Source organism: Lissotriton vulgaris, chromosome 7 (genome assembly GCF_964263255.1).
Source record: "Lissotriton vulgaris chromosome 7, aLisVul1.2, whole genome shotgun sequence".
NCBI classification, from domain to species: Eukaryota; Metazoa; Chordata; class Amphibia; order Caudata; family Salamandridae; genus Lissotriton; species Lissotriton vulgaris.
The window spans coordinates 1527337515-1527357995 of NC_141695.1; the positions used below are offsets into that span (position 1 = coordinate 1527337515).

The 20481-nt window shown below is 45.3% G+C and overlaps 2 protein-coding genes across 4 annotated transcripts in view; both read left to right on the plus strand.

Moving 5' to 3' along the window:
- The window catches only part of LOC147705936 (uncharacterized), a 47449-nt gene extending 42405 nt beyond the window's left edge, over positions 1-5044 (plus strand). Inside the window, exon 3 of the mRNA XM_086928413.1 lies at positions 5012-5044. Within this exon, the coding sequence (XP_086784539.1) occupies positions 5012-5044 (33 nt within the window). The remainder of the gene's footprint in view (positions 1-5011) is intronic.
- Positions 1-20481, plus strand: part of NFATC2IP (nuclear factor of activated T cells 2 interacting protein) — a 637099-nt gene that overhangs the window by 461678 nt on the left and 154940 nt on the right. For all 3 annotated transcript variants that reach the window (XM_086932403.1, XM_086932401.1, XM_086932402.1), the window contains one exon: positions 5974-6054. In XM_086932403.1, the coding sequence (XP_086788529.1) occupies positions 5974-6054 (81 nt within the window). The remainder of the gene's footprint in view (positions 1-5973; positions 6055-20481) is intronic.

Here is a 20481-nt window from a genome sequence, read left to right on the forward strand (position 1 = left end):
CATAGCATAACAAAACATAGCATAACAAAACATAGCATAACAAAACATAGCATAACAAAACATAGCATAACAAAGCATAGCATAGCATAACAAAGCATAGCATAACAAAATAAAGCAAAGCATAACAAAATAAAGCAAAGCATAACAAAACACAAAGAAACATAGCATAACAAAACACAAAGAAACATAGCATAACAAAACAAAAACATAGGATAACAAAGCACAGCATAACAAAACAAACCATAGCATAACATAAAGCATAGCATAGCATAACAAAACATAGCATAGAATAACTAAACACAACAAAACATCGCAAAAAAACCCTAGCATAACAAAACAAAGCATAGCATGGCATTTCATAACAAAACACAACAAAACATAGCACAGGATAGCATAACGAAACATAGCATAACAAAACAGCATAACATAACAAAGCAATGCATAACAAGCCATAGCATAACATAAAACATAGGATAGCACAACACAACACAACACAACACAACACAACACAGCATAGCATAACAAAGCATAGCATAACAAAGCATAGCATAGCACAACACAACATAGCATAGCATAACAATGCATATCATAGCATGGCATAACAAAGCATAGCATGGCATAACAAAGCATAGCATAACAAAACCTAGCATAGCACAACACAACACAGCACAGCATAGCATAGCATAACAAAGCATAGCATAGCATATCATAACAAAACATAGCATAACACAACAAAACCTAGCATAACAAAGCATAGCATAACAAAACTCAACGAAACATAGCATAACAAAACATAGAATAACAAAACAAAAACATAGGTTAACAAAGCACAGCATAACAAACCATAGCATAACAAAACACAACATAGCATAACAAAACACAACATAGCATAGCTTAGCATAGCATAACAAAGCATAGCATAGCATAACATAGCATAGCATAACAAAACATAGCATAACAAAATAAAGCAAAGCATAACAAAACACAAAGAAACATAGCATAACAAAACATAGAATAACAAAACAAAAACATAGGATAACAAAGCACAGCATAACAAAACAAACCATAGCATAACATAAAACATAGCATAGCATAAAACATAGCATAGCATAGCAAAACATAGAATAACAAAACACAACAAAACATCGCAAAAAAACCCTAGCTCAACAAAACAAAGCATAGCATGGCATAACAAAACATAGCATAACAAAACACAACGAAACCTAGAAACAGCAAAACAGCATAGCATAAAGCACAGCATAACAAACAAACCATAACATAAAACATAGCATAGCATAACAAAACACAGCACAGCATAGCATAGCATAACAAAGCATAGCTTAGCATAACAAAGCATAGTCATTAAATCAAAAATAACTATTTGGTTTTCACAAACCATAAAGCATATAAACCTATTTCATTAAAAAACATTTCCTGTTCTTAAAATTCCACTTTGTTCCTTTGTGGCACCTAGCCTTCAGTCTTTGCCCACATTTATAAGTAAGCTTTCTACTACTATCATACATTTTATCCCCCTGCATATTAAAATGTTTGATGCGGCACCCAGCCAACTTGTCGCCGCCTGTCTGCAGGTGCGGATATTTAACTCATTAAAAACTGTTCTCAGCAGCTTCCTTCTTTCTGATTTCACAGTTTCACAGACACATAACAAAGCATAGCATAGCATAACATAGCATAGCATAACAAAACATAGCATAGCATAACAAAACACAACGAAACATAGCATAACAAAACATAGAATAGGAAAATAAAACATAGCATAGCATAACAATGCACAGCACAACAAAACAAAACATAACAAAACACAACAAAATGTAGCATAACTATTGCATTCTCTATCGCTATATATATCTATCTATATCTATCTATCATCCTCACTCTATCGATCTATCTTTCGCCCTCCCTCTATCTATCGCCCTCCCTCCCTCTATCGCATCACCACAGCATCACTCAGAGGCACCACAACATCACTATGCGCTACCACAGCATCACTGAACACCACAGCATCACTCAGCGCCAACACAGCATCAATCTGTGCAACCATTCAACAACTGGTTCAAATATGTTCTCTCAATGTTTCAAGCTTTATTACAAATAACAAAAAAAAATATTATTTCACTTCTGTTCTCGGATTTTCGTCACAATAAAATACACTGAACATAATCTTCACAAAAGTGGTTTGCAAAAGTTTAAGCTATTGCCATTATAAATTACAAGAACTTTTATTTAAGTATTCATTCTTAATTTTTTTTAAAACCATTATTTGTAATACCAATACATCTAAGTCACGTAAATGCAACACATGTAACTTTCGCAAATGTGACACAAATGTGACACCTATAGCATTTGTAATGCAATAACTATTGGCATTGTAAATGACAAAGCTACCAATACCAATAGCTCAATTTCCTAAGGCGAAACCTATTGCATTGCAAATGCTCGTCTCTCGTGAGTCCTTGATATCCTGGATCGCTACCAGGATTGCAGCCGTCTGGGCCTCCAAGTCCATGTCAGCCCCCATCCGGGGCGGAACCTCTACGGAAGAATCTCCCCTAGCAGGGCCCCGGCTTCCTTGTTTGTGAACCAGTCTGGTGACCAGTGATGTCAAGCAAGAGCTCTGCATTGCCCCCTCTGCTGGCAGCGCGGCACTGGCACAGTCCCCCTGGGTCCTCCACCACGAGCCAGAAGAGGGAGTCCACACACACACCAATCTCTTCTGTTACAGCGCCTCTGGGTTCTGTTTGGATCCCCTGGCTACTTGCTTTAGAACAGTTTTCTTGCTTGTAGTCTGGCTGGCCTTCAGTAAGTAAAAGTGATGTACAGTATACATTTTGCTTGGAAGGTGTGAATTCTCGATTCGAATTCCCCTCGTTTGCTGCAATGCATCATTGCAGCATAGGCGGGATGGTATCCGAGATTCAGTTGAGAGAGATCAGGACTATAGCTGCATCTCTGGTGCAATGGGGGGCGGCAGGCTTGTCTGTCTTCTACCGACACCCCCCAACGTCCAGACCTGTCTGTGGCGACCGCCATCTCTCGCCTTCAAGCTTATCTGGGTCCGTCCTAGGAATTGCAGCCTGAGAGATCAGTGTCGCTGCACCAGGCTTCCCCACAACTTCTTTTGAGCCACAGGGATCAGGGGACCCACAGGAGTACTGCGCCAGCTAGTTGCTGACATCAGAGCTCTAGGCTACACGTCAGACTCCATGGCCCCCACACACTCTTTTTTGTGTACATTTTAGAAATGCCAAGGTTTGCTTCAAACCCATTTTCAATTATTTACATTTTACCGAATTAATTTCTGTATAGTTGATTCACAATTTAACATGTCTTGATCTACACAAATAGCCTCTTGCTGATTGCAGAATATTGTTTACTTTTCAGAAATGTATACAGCTTTACTGATTCACCCATGGGTTTCACATTGGTTTCCACCACAAACTGCAAGGAGGCGTACACCACCAAAAATTGGACAAAGGGGCTACTTAGAAAAATGAAAACAAGAGTAAAATGTTTTTCAACTCTGCTTGTACCTGAAGGTTGGGAAGACGGTGATCCTAGCACCTAAACTTTCATTGATGCAGTTTTTAGAAAACAATGTGCATTCTTGTGCAGCAGCACCCCGTTTTCCCAGTAAAAAACATAATTTAGGTTATTCATTATTTTTTGTTTACCCCTCTACCACCTCAACTTTGGTTTCATTTAGGGGTGTCGATAAACCCTGGATACCTTTACAGTCCTCAGAATGTTGTGGGAAAAGGGATTGATATTTGGTGTGGCTACCTAAGGTAAAACATTTTTTTTTTTTAATGAAGTTTTAAACGCAAGCTACCCCTCCCTTCCCAAAAACCGGCTTGTCACCAGGGGGAGTAGCGTATGTGTAAGCAAACTCTACTAGTCAAGAGGGTTAAGCAGTGGGCCCAGAGCACCTTTCGACCTGGCGGCCTAACATCTCCACCAGGTACCACCAGTGGCAGCTAGCAAAGGTAATGCTGTGGGGTGGTGAAGCGGGCTGTGTGCGGGGTACTGGAGTCCAACGTACGACTGCAGATATTTATTTACCTTCACCTTTGCTGTTGTATGTCAGACTCCACTACCCCCCACCTTGCCCTGCCCCACAGATTTACCTTGTGCGAGCCGCCACTGGGTACCAAAATACCACTGGGACTGACTGACTGCTTAGGGGAGGGGGTGGAATGACCTTGCATAATGCTTTTAATTCTTCCAACACTGTGTGCATCCTTGTCACATTGGTGCCAACCATTTGCATAATGATCATATGCAGTATACTGTCTGCATTCATGAAGCTTGGAGCCCATCTTTTATAAACCGCATGGCATAAATGTTTTCATTTTCAGCATAGTATGTATATTCATGGCATGATGGTGCCCACACTTGACTCATAAACCGCCGGTATACCCTGTTGGGGGATTCGCTGCGCTTTATAACTCTTGATTGATAGTGGTGGAAGTACTTGGCCTACAGTGGACGTTGCTTTCTTATAGTGTAACACAAATGCATGAAATCTAGTCGCTGTTTATATATGATGCACTGTGTGTTGATTATACTTGTATTAGATTTTTTTTTAAGCTAGATTTGAGGCCAAAATGGTGTTTCATGAAACTTGCTTTTGTTTGAGTTTCTTTATCCAAAATGAAAACTTTATTTGCTAGCGTAGTGTTTAGTTTAATAGAATGCCAAGCTCATGTTTGAGGACAGAATTAATGCCATCGAAGACCTGGGAAACATAATGCTGAATTAGTTTATTTGGTACCCCAGGGCACCTACTAAACTACTAAGGCTGAAACGGAGGGGATGGTGTTTAGGGTTGGGGGTGATTTAATAGTTGACATTGGCCTTTTTTGACATTCTGACTACTGATAGCATTAGTCTGTGATTTGTAATGGTAGCTCTGCTCTGAGCCATTAAGATCTGATCTGAGGAGAGTTCTGTGAAAGGGTTAATTTTTGCATCATGTTCTTTCATATAGACTGAGTCGAAGTATGGCATACTACTTGAATGAGGAAGGATGGAAAAATTGATGTTCTGCGTAAAAGTAGATGGTTATACAAGCGAATAGTTCCTTTGAAATTGCATACTCCGGTTTTACGAACAGCCTCTAACATAGCGTTTTTGCTCTTTTGGGGTATTGAGAAGGAAAATGCAGCTTAGCCGAACGTTTTTCTGAGTTTTGATAGGGAACACTACCAACTGCCATGCCTCCCGATAGTCAGCCCCCGCCTTATGAGCCCTGGTGAGTTCCGTAGCTGTATGGCGGGAGTCCCAGCTTTTACAGATCATTCTTACCTCCTTTGTACAGAACAGTATGTACTGGGTATTTCCATTCCAGCCCTTGGTATTCATAAACTTTACAGTTAATGGCTGACCTCATTCCCCAATATAAACATCATGAAGACTGCAATCCTTTGAGTTGTGCACCTCTAACATTCTCTTCCCCTTTCCCAATCGTCCACCCTGGGGGCTAAATTTATTTTATTACAGTAGAGTAATCCTAAAATGGTGTTGGGTACCATCTTTATAAAGTTCTGTAAAATACTAGATTTTTCAATCCGGCGGTGGCTTCCACCCGGATTTCTGTAATTGAGAGGAAATACTTATGGATGCGCAGGCTACATTTTGTTTTTCCACTGTACAGCTGTGCCCTTTTCCAGTCAGTGAGACTGTATGTATAATTTGTATAGTTTTCTTTTTTCGGGATTGGGGGAGGGAGTTCATCAGAGGGCATGGGGTTTGAATAAGGCAAGGGTGCTGAAGTTTTGGAAGTCTGAGATGGCTGACCGGTAGAACTGATCTGACGTTTGGGGAGGCTGAGAGACGAGAATTTGTGTTCTGTTTTATTTGGGATCTGACTAGGCAGGTTAGTTGGGAGGGGAGGAGGATTTTCATTAGGCCGAGCATATATTTTTTCTGATCATAAATGTTTACTTTCAGCAAACGGAACAAGTCCCCATCTCCGCCACCAGCATCACTGTCCCCGAAAAGGAGGCGGGGGCGAGCATACAAGAAAATCAGGTAACAAGAGTTGCTTAATTTGCAATATATTAGTGACTGTATGTAGTGCTGCTTGTGGGATCAGTTCTATTTAGTTTGAACTGGGTACCGCTTCCTTTTGCGTCTGTTAAGTTACTGACCCCCGTGTTGTCTTTCAGTGGTTTGTGATTTTGATACGGTCTCAAACCATTGATGCATACCTTTGCAACTTGTAAATAGTTGGGGATGCCTCCTTCACGCTGCTCCCCATTTGCAATTCCGAAAGCACCACGAAAGCATGTTGTGTATCAAATATATTTGGCTCAATTTCTTTTCCCATTGAATAAAGGTGTTCTACAGTCGGTGCCTATGATTTTGCAATTCGGACTATTAGTTAGTGCAAATTATTTTCAAACATCTGTCCATAGATGGGACACAAAATGGGAGTCTGAACAAAGATTTCACAGTCCACATTCCCTCACTACCCCAAATGTGTGGAGTTTAGTGGAATGGTTGCTAGAACAAGTCTTATCAAGTTTTTTTTCTGAAATCTTGCTTGGTTATACCTTCAGGAATGAGTTCAGCATGTTCTTGTCTAGATACCTGTATTCCCATGGATCTATCTCCATGTTTGTTCCCTTTGAAGGTTTGTTAGAAAAAAGGTTTGCAATTGCCAATCAAAAGGTTTTTTGGGGTAGATGGTGGGTGACCATTCATTGAAGATATCCTGAGCTACTGTTAGCCTGGTTTGTGCACAATACAAAACTTTAGGCTTTGTATTCTCGCACCTATTGGGAACCAGTAAAGCAATTACAACACTCGCATTATCTTGTGCTACAGCTAATGGTTTTGATGCATTATGGTTGCGTGGAGCCTTTCAAGCCGATCTAGTTTCTTTAGAAGACTAGTGTTATTTCTGACCAGAGCACCTTAGTTTGCATCTTGCACAGTTCTTCTTCAAAAGCACGAAGATCACATTTTGGACATGATTGCCAGTTACCAGCCTTCATTTGCATCACATGGGCTGCTTCTGTCACCCCACAGTTCCTCCCACTGGTGGAGCTATCACCGCACCCTTTGATTTTGCACTTTTTTCTGGGTAAATCAATGACTTTTTTTTTTTTGCTCAGATAGTTCTTTGCCTTATAGTGACCCTGTAAGCTCCATGGATTCAACTCCTCTGACTACTTGTTTAATCTCACTGAAGACCCTTGGACTAGACTGGCCCAGCGTCCCCAATGGTTATAGGGTGGTGGAACTTGCTGTCATTTTCAGTATCTGACTCCGAGCTTTAATTCATGAAATAAGTTACTCATTGCAATGACTGTTCTTTTGAAAGTCCAATGTATGTAATGTATTTTGTCAGGATAAGGACTCTGAAATGCTTAGTAAAACCACATCATCTTACTTTAAACCTTCTTCTCCTGGCCTGCTCTTCCCTTGCATCCTCCTCGGTGAACACTACATTATTCTGGTTCACTTGAGTTTCTCCACAATTCAGGCATGTTGATCAGCACTGCTACAAATGTAAACCTCCCCGCCACCTTCATTCCAGACTTTAATGAATGGAGGTTGGCGGTATTGTAGTTCCGACCCATATGAACAGCCATTTAAATCTTTTTACCCTATGGAACAATACTTACTGACTATCCCCTACAAACTCTGCACACCAACAACTGGGGCTTCTTGGGTAGCTTAGTGTTTTTCACAGTAACACAGGTAAGTGGCAGTGTGCACTGGGACACTGCACTTGGATGTGCCAGATGGTGGTTCTCCTGAAGGCTGTTTTCGACAGGGTGGATGTGCTTGCTTCAATGTCCTTGTTCAAAATCTCTTCCTATAAGCTGGTTCTTTGATGTTCGTTTGGGGGAGAAAGTTGGCACCCTCTATTTGTTCAGAGTAGTTTTCCTCCTTGCTGCACAAACGTTTCAGTAACAATTCACATACCAGAGGGAGTAATGTCAACGTTTCAAACTGTTTATCGTTAGTCTGGTCTCAGGACCATCGCTACGAAAACGCTTCCCACATTCTGCTTACTCGAATGCTCTTGTTGATCTCAATGACAAACTATTATTATTATTATGTCGGATTTGTAATGTGCATGGCTGTCTCAGGAACGAGGCGTCCCAGAACAACCAGAGACTAGACAGGAGCCTGAGAGTACAACCTAGGGATAAACAGCAGGAGTAGGGAAAAGCCAGGTCTTTAAGGCACTTCGAAAAGCCAGGTGGTTCGGGATGGCTCTAGTGGGAGCCGAGAGCGAGTTCCAGAGTTTTGCCACCAAAAAGCAGAAAGAACGTCCCCCAGCCCTAGCTCTCCAGACTCTAGGTACGCAGACGAGCGTGAGGTCGGCAGATCTCAGCAAGCGCCCAGGCACATAGAGCACCAACAAATGGAATAACCCTAATGTGGCCTGGTGTCAAGATCTGATGTGAGATACACAGTGCCTTGAACTGAATGCGTTTTTCAACTGGTAGAAAGTGGAGTTTAGGGAGCACATGTTCCACCGAGTAGGATCTAGGTAGTGCCACCAAAAGCCACACCGCCGCATTCTGAACCCTCTGTAGGGGCTTAATGCTTGACTTATTAGCGCCCAGGTAGAGGGAATTGCCATAGTCTCTCTGAACAAAATGGACTACTGGACAATGCTTGGGTTCTTCCCTCCTAAAGTACGCCATACCAAAGGTTTCAAGCCACGCAGAAGCCCGTAGCAGACCGCTGCAACGGCTTTCGTTTGTTTCTCGAACGTCAATCCGTTATGAAACCACACGCATAAGTTCTTCACCTCCTCCTTAGGGAGAGGGGTGGGTTTGAGACGGACCGGCCAGCACTGCTCAGACCATAACTCCTGATCCTTACCAAACAGCAAAATCTCTGACTTGCTGACATTTAACTGTAAATAGTTTGCCGCCATCCAATCGGAGATGGTCAGGAGATCCTCTTAGAACTTGCCCAGATTGTCATTGCAATTCTTTGAAAAGGCAACTACCAACTGGGTGTCGTCAGCATACGACACCAGGGACAGCCCCTTGCCTTTTGCCATCTCCGCTAGGGGTCTCGCATATAGATTGAACAAAAGTGGGCTTAGGGTGGAGCCCTGTGGTACCCCCTGGTGCAGAGCAAACTCCTGAGTGGAAAAGTAGTACTAAGACTGGAAGGACCGTTACTCTAAAAGACCAGAACCAGCCCAAGGCCCCATCCCTGATCCCAACTTCCCGAAGGCGTTTAAGAAGTATCTTATGGGACACCGTATCGAATGCGGCGCTTAGGTCCAACAGGAGGACCAAGGCCACCGAGTCTCCAACATCCAGACTGCTCCGAATGGATTCAGACACTCCCAGTAGCACAGACTCTATACTATGCCGGGGTCGGAAGCCATGCTGTGAAGGATCAAAAATATCATTCTGCTCAATGAATTTGGACAGAAAAGAATTCACATGCGCTTCCACCAGCTTGGCCAGAAAAGGCAGCTGGGAAATGGGCCGATAGTTACCGGGTTCTTCCGATTTCAGAGAAGATTTTTATATCAAGGGGATGACTTTGGTGTGTTTCCACACCCGAGGTACAGATGCGGACCTCAGACAGGTTGGCCAACTCTAAACTCACAGGGGAGATCAGTGAGTGAAACTGGCGGTAGTGGGCAGGTGACATGGGGTCAGCCGGGGAACCTGATTAGCTTTTTTTTTTTTTTGCCACAGGCCTCTAATTTCGGGGGTGTCAAGGGAGGGAATGATGGGCAGTTGCCCCCCATGCTATCCCACCCTCCTGGCACCACCCCCTCCATAGGGGGAGCCGCCTTAGGTAGACCCTGATAGATCAGCTCAACTTTATTTACAAAGTACTGCACTAGTTCGTCGCTGTTGGAAGCAATGGGAGAGACTCTATGAGAACCCACTGTCTTCATGCCGTTGAGCAGGGAGAAGATAGTCTTTGCTGGATTTGTACTGGCCAGAATCTTGTTGGCCACAAACTCGGCTTGTGTTCTCCGAATCAGCTTATGATACTGCTTAACAGCCGCCCGGTATTCTAGCTTTACAGACTCATCATAAGAGCATCACCAGGCGCGCTCTAGTTGCTTGCAGCCCTTCTTAGCTAAAGTTAGCGAATCGTAAAACCACAGATTAGATGGCCCACGCCCCTTTCCTCCCCGTTTGGCCGGGATACAGCTGTCCAGACCGGCCATTAACCATTCTTGGAAACACAAATTTGCCCCATCCACATCTGGAGGTATCCGAGGCCTATACTCGGCTAGCCAGGTAGAAAAAAAGATCGAAGTCTAACTTATGCCACGGGCGTTTGAGAGTTTAGGCTGGGCGGATCACATCTGCTTTGCCCTGCAACTGCAGAGAGAATGAAACCAAGGAGTGGTCAGTCCAAGCCTGCGAGACCGGCGAGTAGACTTTTATGGAGCGGAGGTTAGAGAAAATAGGGTCTAACAGATGGCCAGCCATGTTCGTACCCTCGAACATGCTGTGTCAGCTGGAAGGCCTCTAAGTCTGCCAGGAAACTGACGATCTCAGCTTTCCCTCCCGTTCTCGAGATGGAGATTAAATAAAATCCCCCAAGATGGTAAAATTTGCCGCCTTACTGGCCAGTTGTCACACTCTACTCTGTAGGTCTTCTCTAAACAAACTCGAGGTCCGGGAGGGCCTATAAATTAAGAGGCCAGACACTGAAGTTATGATTGAGACTGATTTTAAATGAGGCACTTTAGCAGCCCACTATATTCTCTTTACACAAGCTAAAGGTATAAGCTTCCTTAACGGCCGCTGTAATACCACCCCCTACCCCCCTCTCTATTGATGGTCTCCAGCACATAGCCTTGAGGTAGAGCTAACCAAGGCTCTGCCACAGAGTCTTGGGTAAGCCAGGTCTCCATTAGGAATAGAGCACAAATCCAGCTGTACAGCCTGCTCGTTATTTCGATCCAAGAAAACCATCCGGGATCGGAGGGCCCGTCGACACGACATACAGAGATCTGCTCCGGAACCGGGAGATATCTTCGAGGAGGTTCCGCTCGTTACCGATTAAGATTTAGATGATCTCCGGATCGTATCAGAGGCAGACGACTCAGATGACTCCATACCATCGGGTCTGCGCGTGAGTACTACTGCCCCTGCACCACACAGAGCACCCAGATCGAAGGCAAAGGTCAACACTCAGCCTCCGGGGCCCAGTCACAACCGAAAAACAACTTCGACAGCCCCACCATCGAGCCCGGCTCCGAAGAAGATAACTAAGCCTTCCGGGACCTCAGTACCAAGCAAATGGCATGTGCCGATACCACCAGCTCCCTCTGAACCTAAAGAAGCCTCGGCTCTGAAACTGTCGACTTCTAAAGACAAGGGTACGAAGCCAGCGTCCGACGCCTCGAAGCCGACGAGACCAGCTTCCATACCGAAGACCTAGTCTTCGGTGCCGAAACCGAAAAGGCCTGATTCCACGGCACCCAAGCCCTCCAAATAGCCTACGACACTGGAAACACCCTCTGTGCCAAACTACGCCAAAGGACATTGTAACACCTCCTACGGCTAAAGAGAAACAGCAACCTCGTCCGGCACCAAAAAAATCGACGCAGACAAAGGTTCCTCAAACAGAAGAACTTTTCCAGCCAGATCCTCTGCAAAAGAAGATCTACATCGACCCTAAGACAGGTCAGGTGTCCACCATACTACATAAGAAGAGGAAGGCTGCTGAACCATCCACTCCTGTGGTTCCTCCCCAGAAGGACTTTGCCACATCCCCTATGCACCCTTTTTCACCTGTACATCCTTCTCCTTAATCTCCTGTTCCTCTTAACAATTCACCTCAGATTTCTCCTTCACATTCTTCTTTTATCACCACACTCGCCTCCAAAATGATGAGTATAGTTTAGGAGGAGGGATAGACCCAGATGAGCCTTTCCCATACCCTACAGGTGAGTCTAGGAGTACCCAAATCCACAGGATATACCATACACTCCTGACCCACAGTCATACCCATCAAAGCCTTCTCCCCCAGAAGATAACATTGGATTTGGGCACCTATTAAACAGAGCTTCCATTTATTTATTTATTTATAAAATTTCTAGAGCGCACAAATACCTTCCGGTGTCTCGGCGCTAGAGTTCGTTAAGATTGCAGAGAGCTCCTACATAACTTACTGGTTGAAAAGCCACGTTTTAATGTGCTTCCGAAATGTAAGTAGGGAAGAGCTTGAACTAATATTAAGAGGGAGCTCATTCCACAATTTAGAAGCAGCAATTGTGAAGCGTTTATCGCCCCATGTTGCTTTCTTAGTGCGTGGAATATGAAGTAGCTGGGATGCCTCAGAGCGTAAGGAACGCTTGGGTTTGTAGGGAGTGATGGATTTTTTTTTAAAAGTCCGTTCCGGTATTGTTCAGTGTTTTATAAATGATGCACAAGGCCTTGAACTTTGTACGGCTTCTCACTGGTAGCCAATGAAGTTGGCGAATGATGGGCGATATGGATGAGAATTTGGGTGTGCCAGTGAAAATTCTTGCTGCAGCATTTTGCACTAATTGTAATTTATTCATGACTTGTTCCTGTGCATTCAGCCATAGTCCGTTACAATAATCAATCTTTGAGAGGACTAGTGTAGACATTAGGGTTTTACCTGAGTTAGGAGGAAGAAAAGGAAGAAGCTTTTTTACCATTCTCAAAGTATAAAAGGACGCCGAGACCACTGCATTAGCATGGCTATGGAAAGTGAGCTTATTATCGAATAGAACTCCGAGGTTCCTAACTTTTTGCACAGGGTGAGGAGGATCTCCCAGCTCTGCTGGCCACCAAACTGGTGACCAAGACTGGGTCAGATCACCAAAGAGCATGACCTCCGTCTTGTCAGTTTAATTTTAGGCAGTTCTGGTCCATCCAAGTGCAAATTGCTCCCATTCCTTCCTGAAAGAGGACCACGGGGTCACCATGCACTCTGACAAAGCAGAGGAAGATTTTCTATTAGATACATTCGAACAATCAGGGATCTGTTCAAATTCTCCCTATGATTAAAGGGGTCATCAAACACGCTCCAGAAATTTATAAAGACCCTGTACCTACTAGGATTTTAAACCCTAGGATTGAGAAAAAATATAGGCCTGCACCTGCAGATCCAGCCTACATTAAAGGCCAACTACCATTGGATTCCCTAGTCATCTCCAAAGCTAGGAAAAGGGTAAACTCACAAACTTCACGTGAGGCACCCCCACCTGATAAAGAATCCAAGGTCATAGATGCCTCAGGCAAAAGAATAGCCGCACAAGCTGCCAACATATGGCGCCTAGCTAATACACAAGCCCTCCTTTCCAGATATGATAGGGCTCATTATGACCAGCTAGAAAAACTGCTAGACCATCTACCTGACCAATATAAGGCACAAGCAAATGATCTTGTACAAGAAGGGAAACTCATTTCTAATGCCTCTATAAAGTGCGCACTAGACGTTGCAGATACTGCATCTAGAGCTGTAAATACCAGTATAGTACTTAGAAGACATGCGTGGCTACGCATTTCAGGATTTAAACAAGAAGTCCAAACTACTATTTTTAAATCAACCATCCAATCAAAAACAATTGTTTGGACCAGAGGTAGACACAGCTCTGGAAAATGACACACTGCTAAATCTATGGGAGCTTTACAGTCAACACAAACTAGAGGTTCCTTTTGTCGCTCCTTCTACAGAGGGGGGGGCTCCAAACAAACCGGTACAGATAGTACAACATCCTTCAAATCCAATACACAAACATCTTCTAACAAGGGATATTTTAGAGGAGGATATAGAGGAAATAACAGCAAGGGAAGAGGTTGAGGTAACAGTAATCGAACCTCTTCCGCTACAAAACAGTGACTTCCCTCTGCTCACCCAAGCAGCGTCCAATGTCTACAGAACACCTTACTTTGTTCAAACAAGAAGTTCTGTCACTTCTTCAAAAGGACCCAATACAAATAGTTCCTTTACAAGCACATGGAACAGGGGTTTACTCGCTGTATTTTCGAATTCCCAAGAAGTACGGGACACTAAAACCAATTCTCGACCTCAGGCCCCTCAATTATTACATCCAATCATATCATTTTCATATGATCACTTTACAACAAGTGCTCCCTGTGAGAGGTTGGCCTTGTATTTGATTTTCACTATTCTAGTGAGCACCTTGCACCAGTCCAAACGACCCTTACGGTGATTGGTTGTAAGTCAACCTTGTAGACCAGCTATCCTAATAGTAGTATGGACAAAAGCAGTCCTAGGCTATACTCAGGAGGGCATGTGAAGCCAGCTGTTTTACCATATGCAATCCCTTTAATACCAAATGAAACTACACCACACAAGTTATATATTATAAAATATATGTATTTATTACTAGAATAATCCTCTGTACTCTTTATGAGGGCAGAAGCACAAGCATTAAACAAAGAACTTCATATAACATACAAAAGTTGCACAAATATGGATAGGCCCGGGTGGCACCTAAAGCCATATACTAAAATAGTGGTATAAGAACCACGTCACGAACAATGCTAAGGCCTTGAGAATCGCTGGGGCTACACTGGACTAGCAGCAGTTAGGACGTGGGAGGCCCACAGGATGCTGGTGCAGTGTCTACAGGCACACGTGTGCACCAATAGAAGTCAATGGTGCGTAAAAGTTAGAAAGTCGCAGTTTTGGAGGTCTTCCGACTGGACTAGAACTTAACCACTTAAAACTAGGACACTAGAGATGTAAATCTCTATAGGAGCACCGTAGTATTCTCGTTGCCTCACCCACAGGAAGCGGATGCATAGGTGTCAAAGTGTGTCGGGTTTTGTCGTGGAGTTCTATGGAGCCTTGGTGAAAAGATGCTACAGGCGACCAGGAGAGAAGAGTCCGGTTGGATCTAAGGGTGGATCGAAGATGTAGAGTACCTGAAAGCAGAGGGGACAGAGTCTGGGTCACTAGCCAATGACAAGGAAGGGACCAGGCGATGTCGTGAAGCTAGTCTCCGCTGCCACGTGGACCAGGAAGTATCGACGACGACCAGGAGGTGGACACGGACTGTCCCACGAAGGCTCTCGCTGTCGGCGGTGTAGGTTCTCGATTCTGAGTCAACAGGCCTTGGCAAATGCAACCCACGCAGGAATCTGAGATGACTTCTGGATCAGACCGGCAAGGTCCGATGGGCTGCTCCTTTTCAGGAGAGCAAGGGACAGTCTGTAGCAACCAGCCCAGCAGTGAAAATTCGTAGGTTCGTTGTCACAGAGGCCACTTGCCAACGGGCAAGTGACAGGACAGACGCGTTGAGCAGGAAAATGCAAAAGGGCCCCACGCAGCACTCGGTTAGTGTGGAGAGGTGATCTTTGGTGCAACAGCTGCTCGGGGCTGGGGCTTCTCAATCCCCAATGCACAGCTTTGAGGGTGCCTCGGGAGCTGCACAGGAAGCACTTTGCTGGCTTTCCAAGATGGCCAGTCCCACGTCGCCACCACGGGTCTCAGCTTTGCTGTGGCTATGGATCGGGCTGTTGGATGTCTGGAAGTCCGGTTCTTGTAGGTCTCTGTCGTTCGAGCTCCGGCAGAAGCAACAACAAAGAAATCCTTTGAGCGCTGATGGTGCCTGCTTGTGCAGGGTGGTCACTCCTTGACCACAAGGGAGATTCTTCAGTCTTCTACGTCGAGTAGGATGTTTAAGGGTCCAGAATTCAGTTTCAAAGTTTCAGTCCGGATGATCTCAAGTCTAAGGACACAGCTCCTACCTTTATTCCAAATCAAGGGGCTGGATCACCTGCTAGGTCCCTCCTATGGGTGGGACCCAGGAAGGTGGTGGTTACACCCCTTTCCCTTTGTCCAGTTTTGCGCCACAGCTGGGGCTGGAGTGCCCCAGCACCGGTTTGAACTGGGCTATGCATGGGACACCTTGTGTGTCTAGTTTCATTCAGCCCTCCCTGCCCCAATCCACTATATCCTGTCAGGGGTGGTGCTAGTACCTCCCTGTGACAGGAAACCTTTTGTCCAGGCCTCCCCTGCTGGAGTTTCGTTCAGCAGCAGGAGGCCAGACTTGTGTCTGTGGCAGCAGCATCCATTTTGTGATGCTGAGGCTCTGGTTAGTTTTATCCGCATTTAAGGAAAGTAACAGGTCTTCTCCCTCTAGAAGGGTGGAATGCTACCCCCGTCACCAGGACTGGCGAGGCGGGTAGTATTCCAAAGCGTATGACGCCTTACACAACATATTTTGATAAAGCCAAACCAAAGATAGCATCTAACCGTGGGGATTATAATGCACTTAAGAGTATATGGTATGGCAATATCCCGGAACAGCTTAGGAAGTTGGTCCCGACAGCTGCAGACAGGCTCAGCTCATGCTAGAGCACCATCTCACATAAAACCAAGCACTCTGCCTCCAGGATTGTTAAGGCCTGCCATAGGAGTGACTTATAGGTGTATATGTGTCCAGATATAGGTTTTGACATAGGTATGCTATATCTAAGCAAGGGGTGATTATCTGAGTGATCAGCCAGTTGTGTCAATTTGGATAGCCAGCCAGGGGTGGCAAAAGATATGCTGCAGCCCTTGGTAGGCCTTGGATGCACCTATGCCCTGGGTACCTATAGTACACACTACTGGGGCTCATAAGGTGACCCAATATCCAATTGGAGATGTACTTAAGGTACATTGAGTTCATTTTACAGAGAGAGCAGACAGTCTGGGGTCCTGATTAGCAGGATCCCAGGCCAACTAAGTCGAAAACCAGTTAAACACTAGGCAAAAATTTGGGTAACCATAGTCTGGTATCCACCTTCCTACATTCCAACTGCTGCAACAAGGCAATTTCCTTAAGTCACTAGACCTAAAGGACGCCTACTTCCACATTCCTATACATCCTGCTCACAGAAAGTATCTAAGGTTTGTACTGGAAGGACAACATTATCAGTTCAAAGTCCTTCCATTCGGAGTGACAACGGCACCACGAGTATTCACACAAAGTGCCTAGCAGTGGTTGCAGCACACCTCAGAAGGCAACAAATACATGTCTTCCCTTATCTAGACGACTGGCTCATAAAAGCCAAGTCATTCAATCAGTGTGTCCAACACACACATCAGACAATTCAAACGTTGTACGACTTAAGGTTCACCATCAACTACACCAAGTCGCATCTGCAACCCTTTCACATACATCAGTATCTAGGGGCTACAATAAACAAGTCTACAGCTCTAGCATATCCCAGTCCAGCAAGAATACAGAGCATTCAAGGCTTAGTCACACTTTTTCAACAGCAACAATCTCTGCAAGCCAGAGTGTTCATGAGACTAATAGGCATGATGGCATCTTGCATCTTCATAGTACCACATGCAAGACTGCAAATGCATCAGTTACAAGAATGTCTAGCACAACAGTGGAACCAGGCTCAAGGTCAACTAACAGACCTGGTGTTGGTAGACAGCCGCACACATCGCTCTCTGCAGTGGTGGAACACCAAACACTTGACAAAGGGGCGGCCGTTCCTAGAGCCTGTTCCACAGCTAGTGCTTACAGCAGACGCACCCCTCACAGGATGGGGAGCTCATCTCCTACACCATACAACTCAAGGACAATGGAACAGTCAACAACGATTGCTCCATATCGATCATCTAGAGCTGCTTGCAATATTCTTAGCACTCAAAACATTCCAAGTACATAACAAAGCTGTCCTAATCTGGACGGACAACATGACAGCCATGTATTGCATACAAAAACGGGGGGGGCACTCTCTACAATTGTCCCAACTCGCACAGATCATTTGGAGATGGGCCATTCCACAAAACCTATATCTGTTAGCAGAGCACCTTTTAGGAGTTCACAATCAGATAGCAGATCTGTTGAGTCGGCAGCCACTACAAATTCACGAATGGGAACTACATCCGCAGGTTCTTCAACCATTCTTTCACCAGTGAGGTCATCCAGACATAGATGTGTTCGCCACACATGTAAACGCAAAATGCCCAACCTTCGCCGCCAGGTTTCCACACCCGCTGTCCAAGGGCAATGCAATATGGATGAACTGGTTAGGCAGATTTGCGTATGCTTTTCCGCTGATACCACTAATACCATTGATAGTACGCAAGCTCAGACAAGTCTCTAAAACTGATCCTGGTAGCTCCCACATGGGCACGGCAACCGTGGTTCACCACAATGATAGAGCGATCTCTAGTCCCACACCAAAAGCTACGACTGACTGCATCCCTACTCATGCAGAACCATGGAGACATCAGACACCCAGACCCAAATCAACTGAATTTGGCGATCTGGCTCCTGAAGTCTTAGAGTTTGGTTATCTTAACCTACCACCAGACTTTATGAACATCATTAAAGAGGCCAGAAGACCTACTATCGGCTTGTTATGCTGCTAAATGGAAAAGATTTGCCATTTACTGCAATAATAATCAAATTGATCCCCTGGATGCTTCTATCCAAAATATCATTTGCTACCTTCTACATTTACATAGGTGTAACTTGGCATATTCATCCATACGCCTGCACCTTGCAGCAATTGCGGCATACTTACAGAACCGACAACATCAGTCTTTTTAGAGTACCTGCAATTAAAGCATTTATGGAAGGATTAATCATTCCACCCAGGTTACCACCTTCTCCAGTGTGGAACCTTAATGTGGTTCTTACAAGGCTCATGGGACCCCCTTTTGAACCTCTACACAAATGTGAACTGCAATTCCTCACATGGAAAACAGCTTTCCTTATTGCTATCACCTCTCTTAAAAGAGTAAGTGAGATACAAACGTTCACTATACAAGAACCTTTCTTACAACTACATCGTAACAAAGTTGTTCTAAGAACTAACCCTAAATTCGTTCCAAAGGTGATTTCTCCTTTTCATTTAAACCAATCTGTAGAGTTACCAGTGTTTTTCCAAAACCCTGACTCTGTAGCAGAAAGAGCTCTACATACCCTAGACGTTAAAAGAGCTCTTCTCTACTATTTAGGTAGGACTAAATCTTTTCAGAAGACAAAACAATTATTTGTATCTTTCTCTCCACCTCATAATGGCAACCCCATCTTTAAGGGTGGAATTGCAAGGTGGATTGTAAAATGTATACAAGTCTGCTATCAAAATGCAAAACATACATGTTCGAGGCATGTGGGCTGCTGAATTCATATCTGTGCATAGATCGCCGCCTAGTGTTGGGTCCGGATGATTGCACATTGTTGTCCTGGAAGAGTCTTCGAAGTATCACGAGATAGGTGGCTCCTCCCCTGGACTACAGTGCGCATGGGCATCGCCTCCATCCCCAGATTGTTTTTTTCCGCCATTGGGTTCGGATGTGTTTCGGTTCCCTCTGTCGGAACCGATAGTAGTTTTACGTTTCTACTTGAGACCAAAAGGTCTTTAGGCTGGGCGTCGGTATTGTTTCGTTCGGGTTACTCTTATTTTCAGCTCCGAACACTTCCTGCCCCTCTGCGTGCTCTCGGCGCGGACGGGCTTACTCGACGCTCCAAGTTCCTGAACATGGAACGGACTCCGTTCAAAAGGTGCCCGGTGTGCACCTCCAAGTATTCACACCTCGACGTGCACCCTGTGTGCAACAAGTGTTTATCACCGGACCATGACGAGGCCAGGTGTATGGCCTGCTCAAAGTTCCGGTGCAAGAAGACCCTAAAGCATCGTCGGGCCGCTCGACTCCAGGCCCAGTTGTCGGCACCCCCTGCGCCCCCGCCGGACAACATCTTTGAAGTCTTAGACGACGAGAATGTCTTTCAGGTTTCGGACTCTAGCCCTGCGTCGGAGGGAGAGGACTATGACGCGGAGGATGAGGAGTTTGATGAAGCCGGCGACGAGGTAGGGGACGACGATGGGGCCATTGCCACCGTGGGGGATAGCTCGGAGGAAGAGCACCCCCAGACTGATTCAGGGGTCAATCCCCAACATACGGCCCAGGTCGAGGGATCGCCTTCGGGCCTTACCCAAGACCTCGCTCATAGTCCAACCGCCCCGCCTCTCGGCCCGGCCGCGGACATTTCTGAGGAGCCACTCCCGTTGAAGAAAACGAAAGTGAAGCCATCGGGATCCACACCATCGGTTTCGAAACCGAAAGTGAAAGCTCCACTGGTGGGGCAGAAGGCTCTAGAGGTGTCAACACCTAAGAAAGTCAAAATGGCCGACTTGAAAAGCCACGCCAAAATGGCCGACCCCAAGGCCTCGGGGTCGACGCCGACGACGAAGGTGGCCGACGCGGCTGCGTCGGCGCCGAAGATGGTCGAGGTCGACGACCCGAAAAAGGCTCCAAAGAAGCGTCACAGCGATTCCAAGGCTCCGGCTGTGCCGGCTCCGACCGTCGGGGCCAAGGATGGCAAGGTGTCGACTCCGAAGACGCTGCCCCCGGCAGACTCGACTCCGACTCAGGGAAATCGCTCAAGACAGTCAAGCCCTCTCCAGCCTTGACGAAGAAGGTCGTTGAATCCCTCCAACGGATTCGAAACGCTGAGGTTCCCGAACCAGAGGGGGTGAAGCC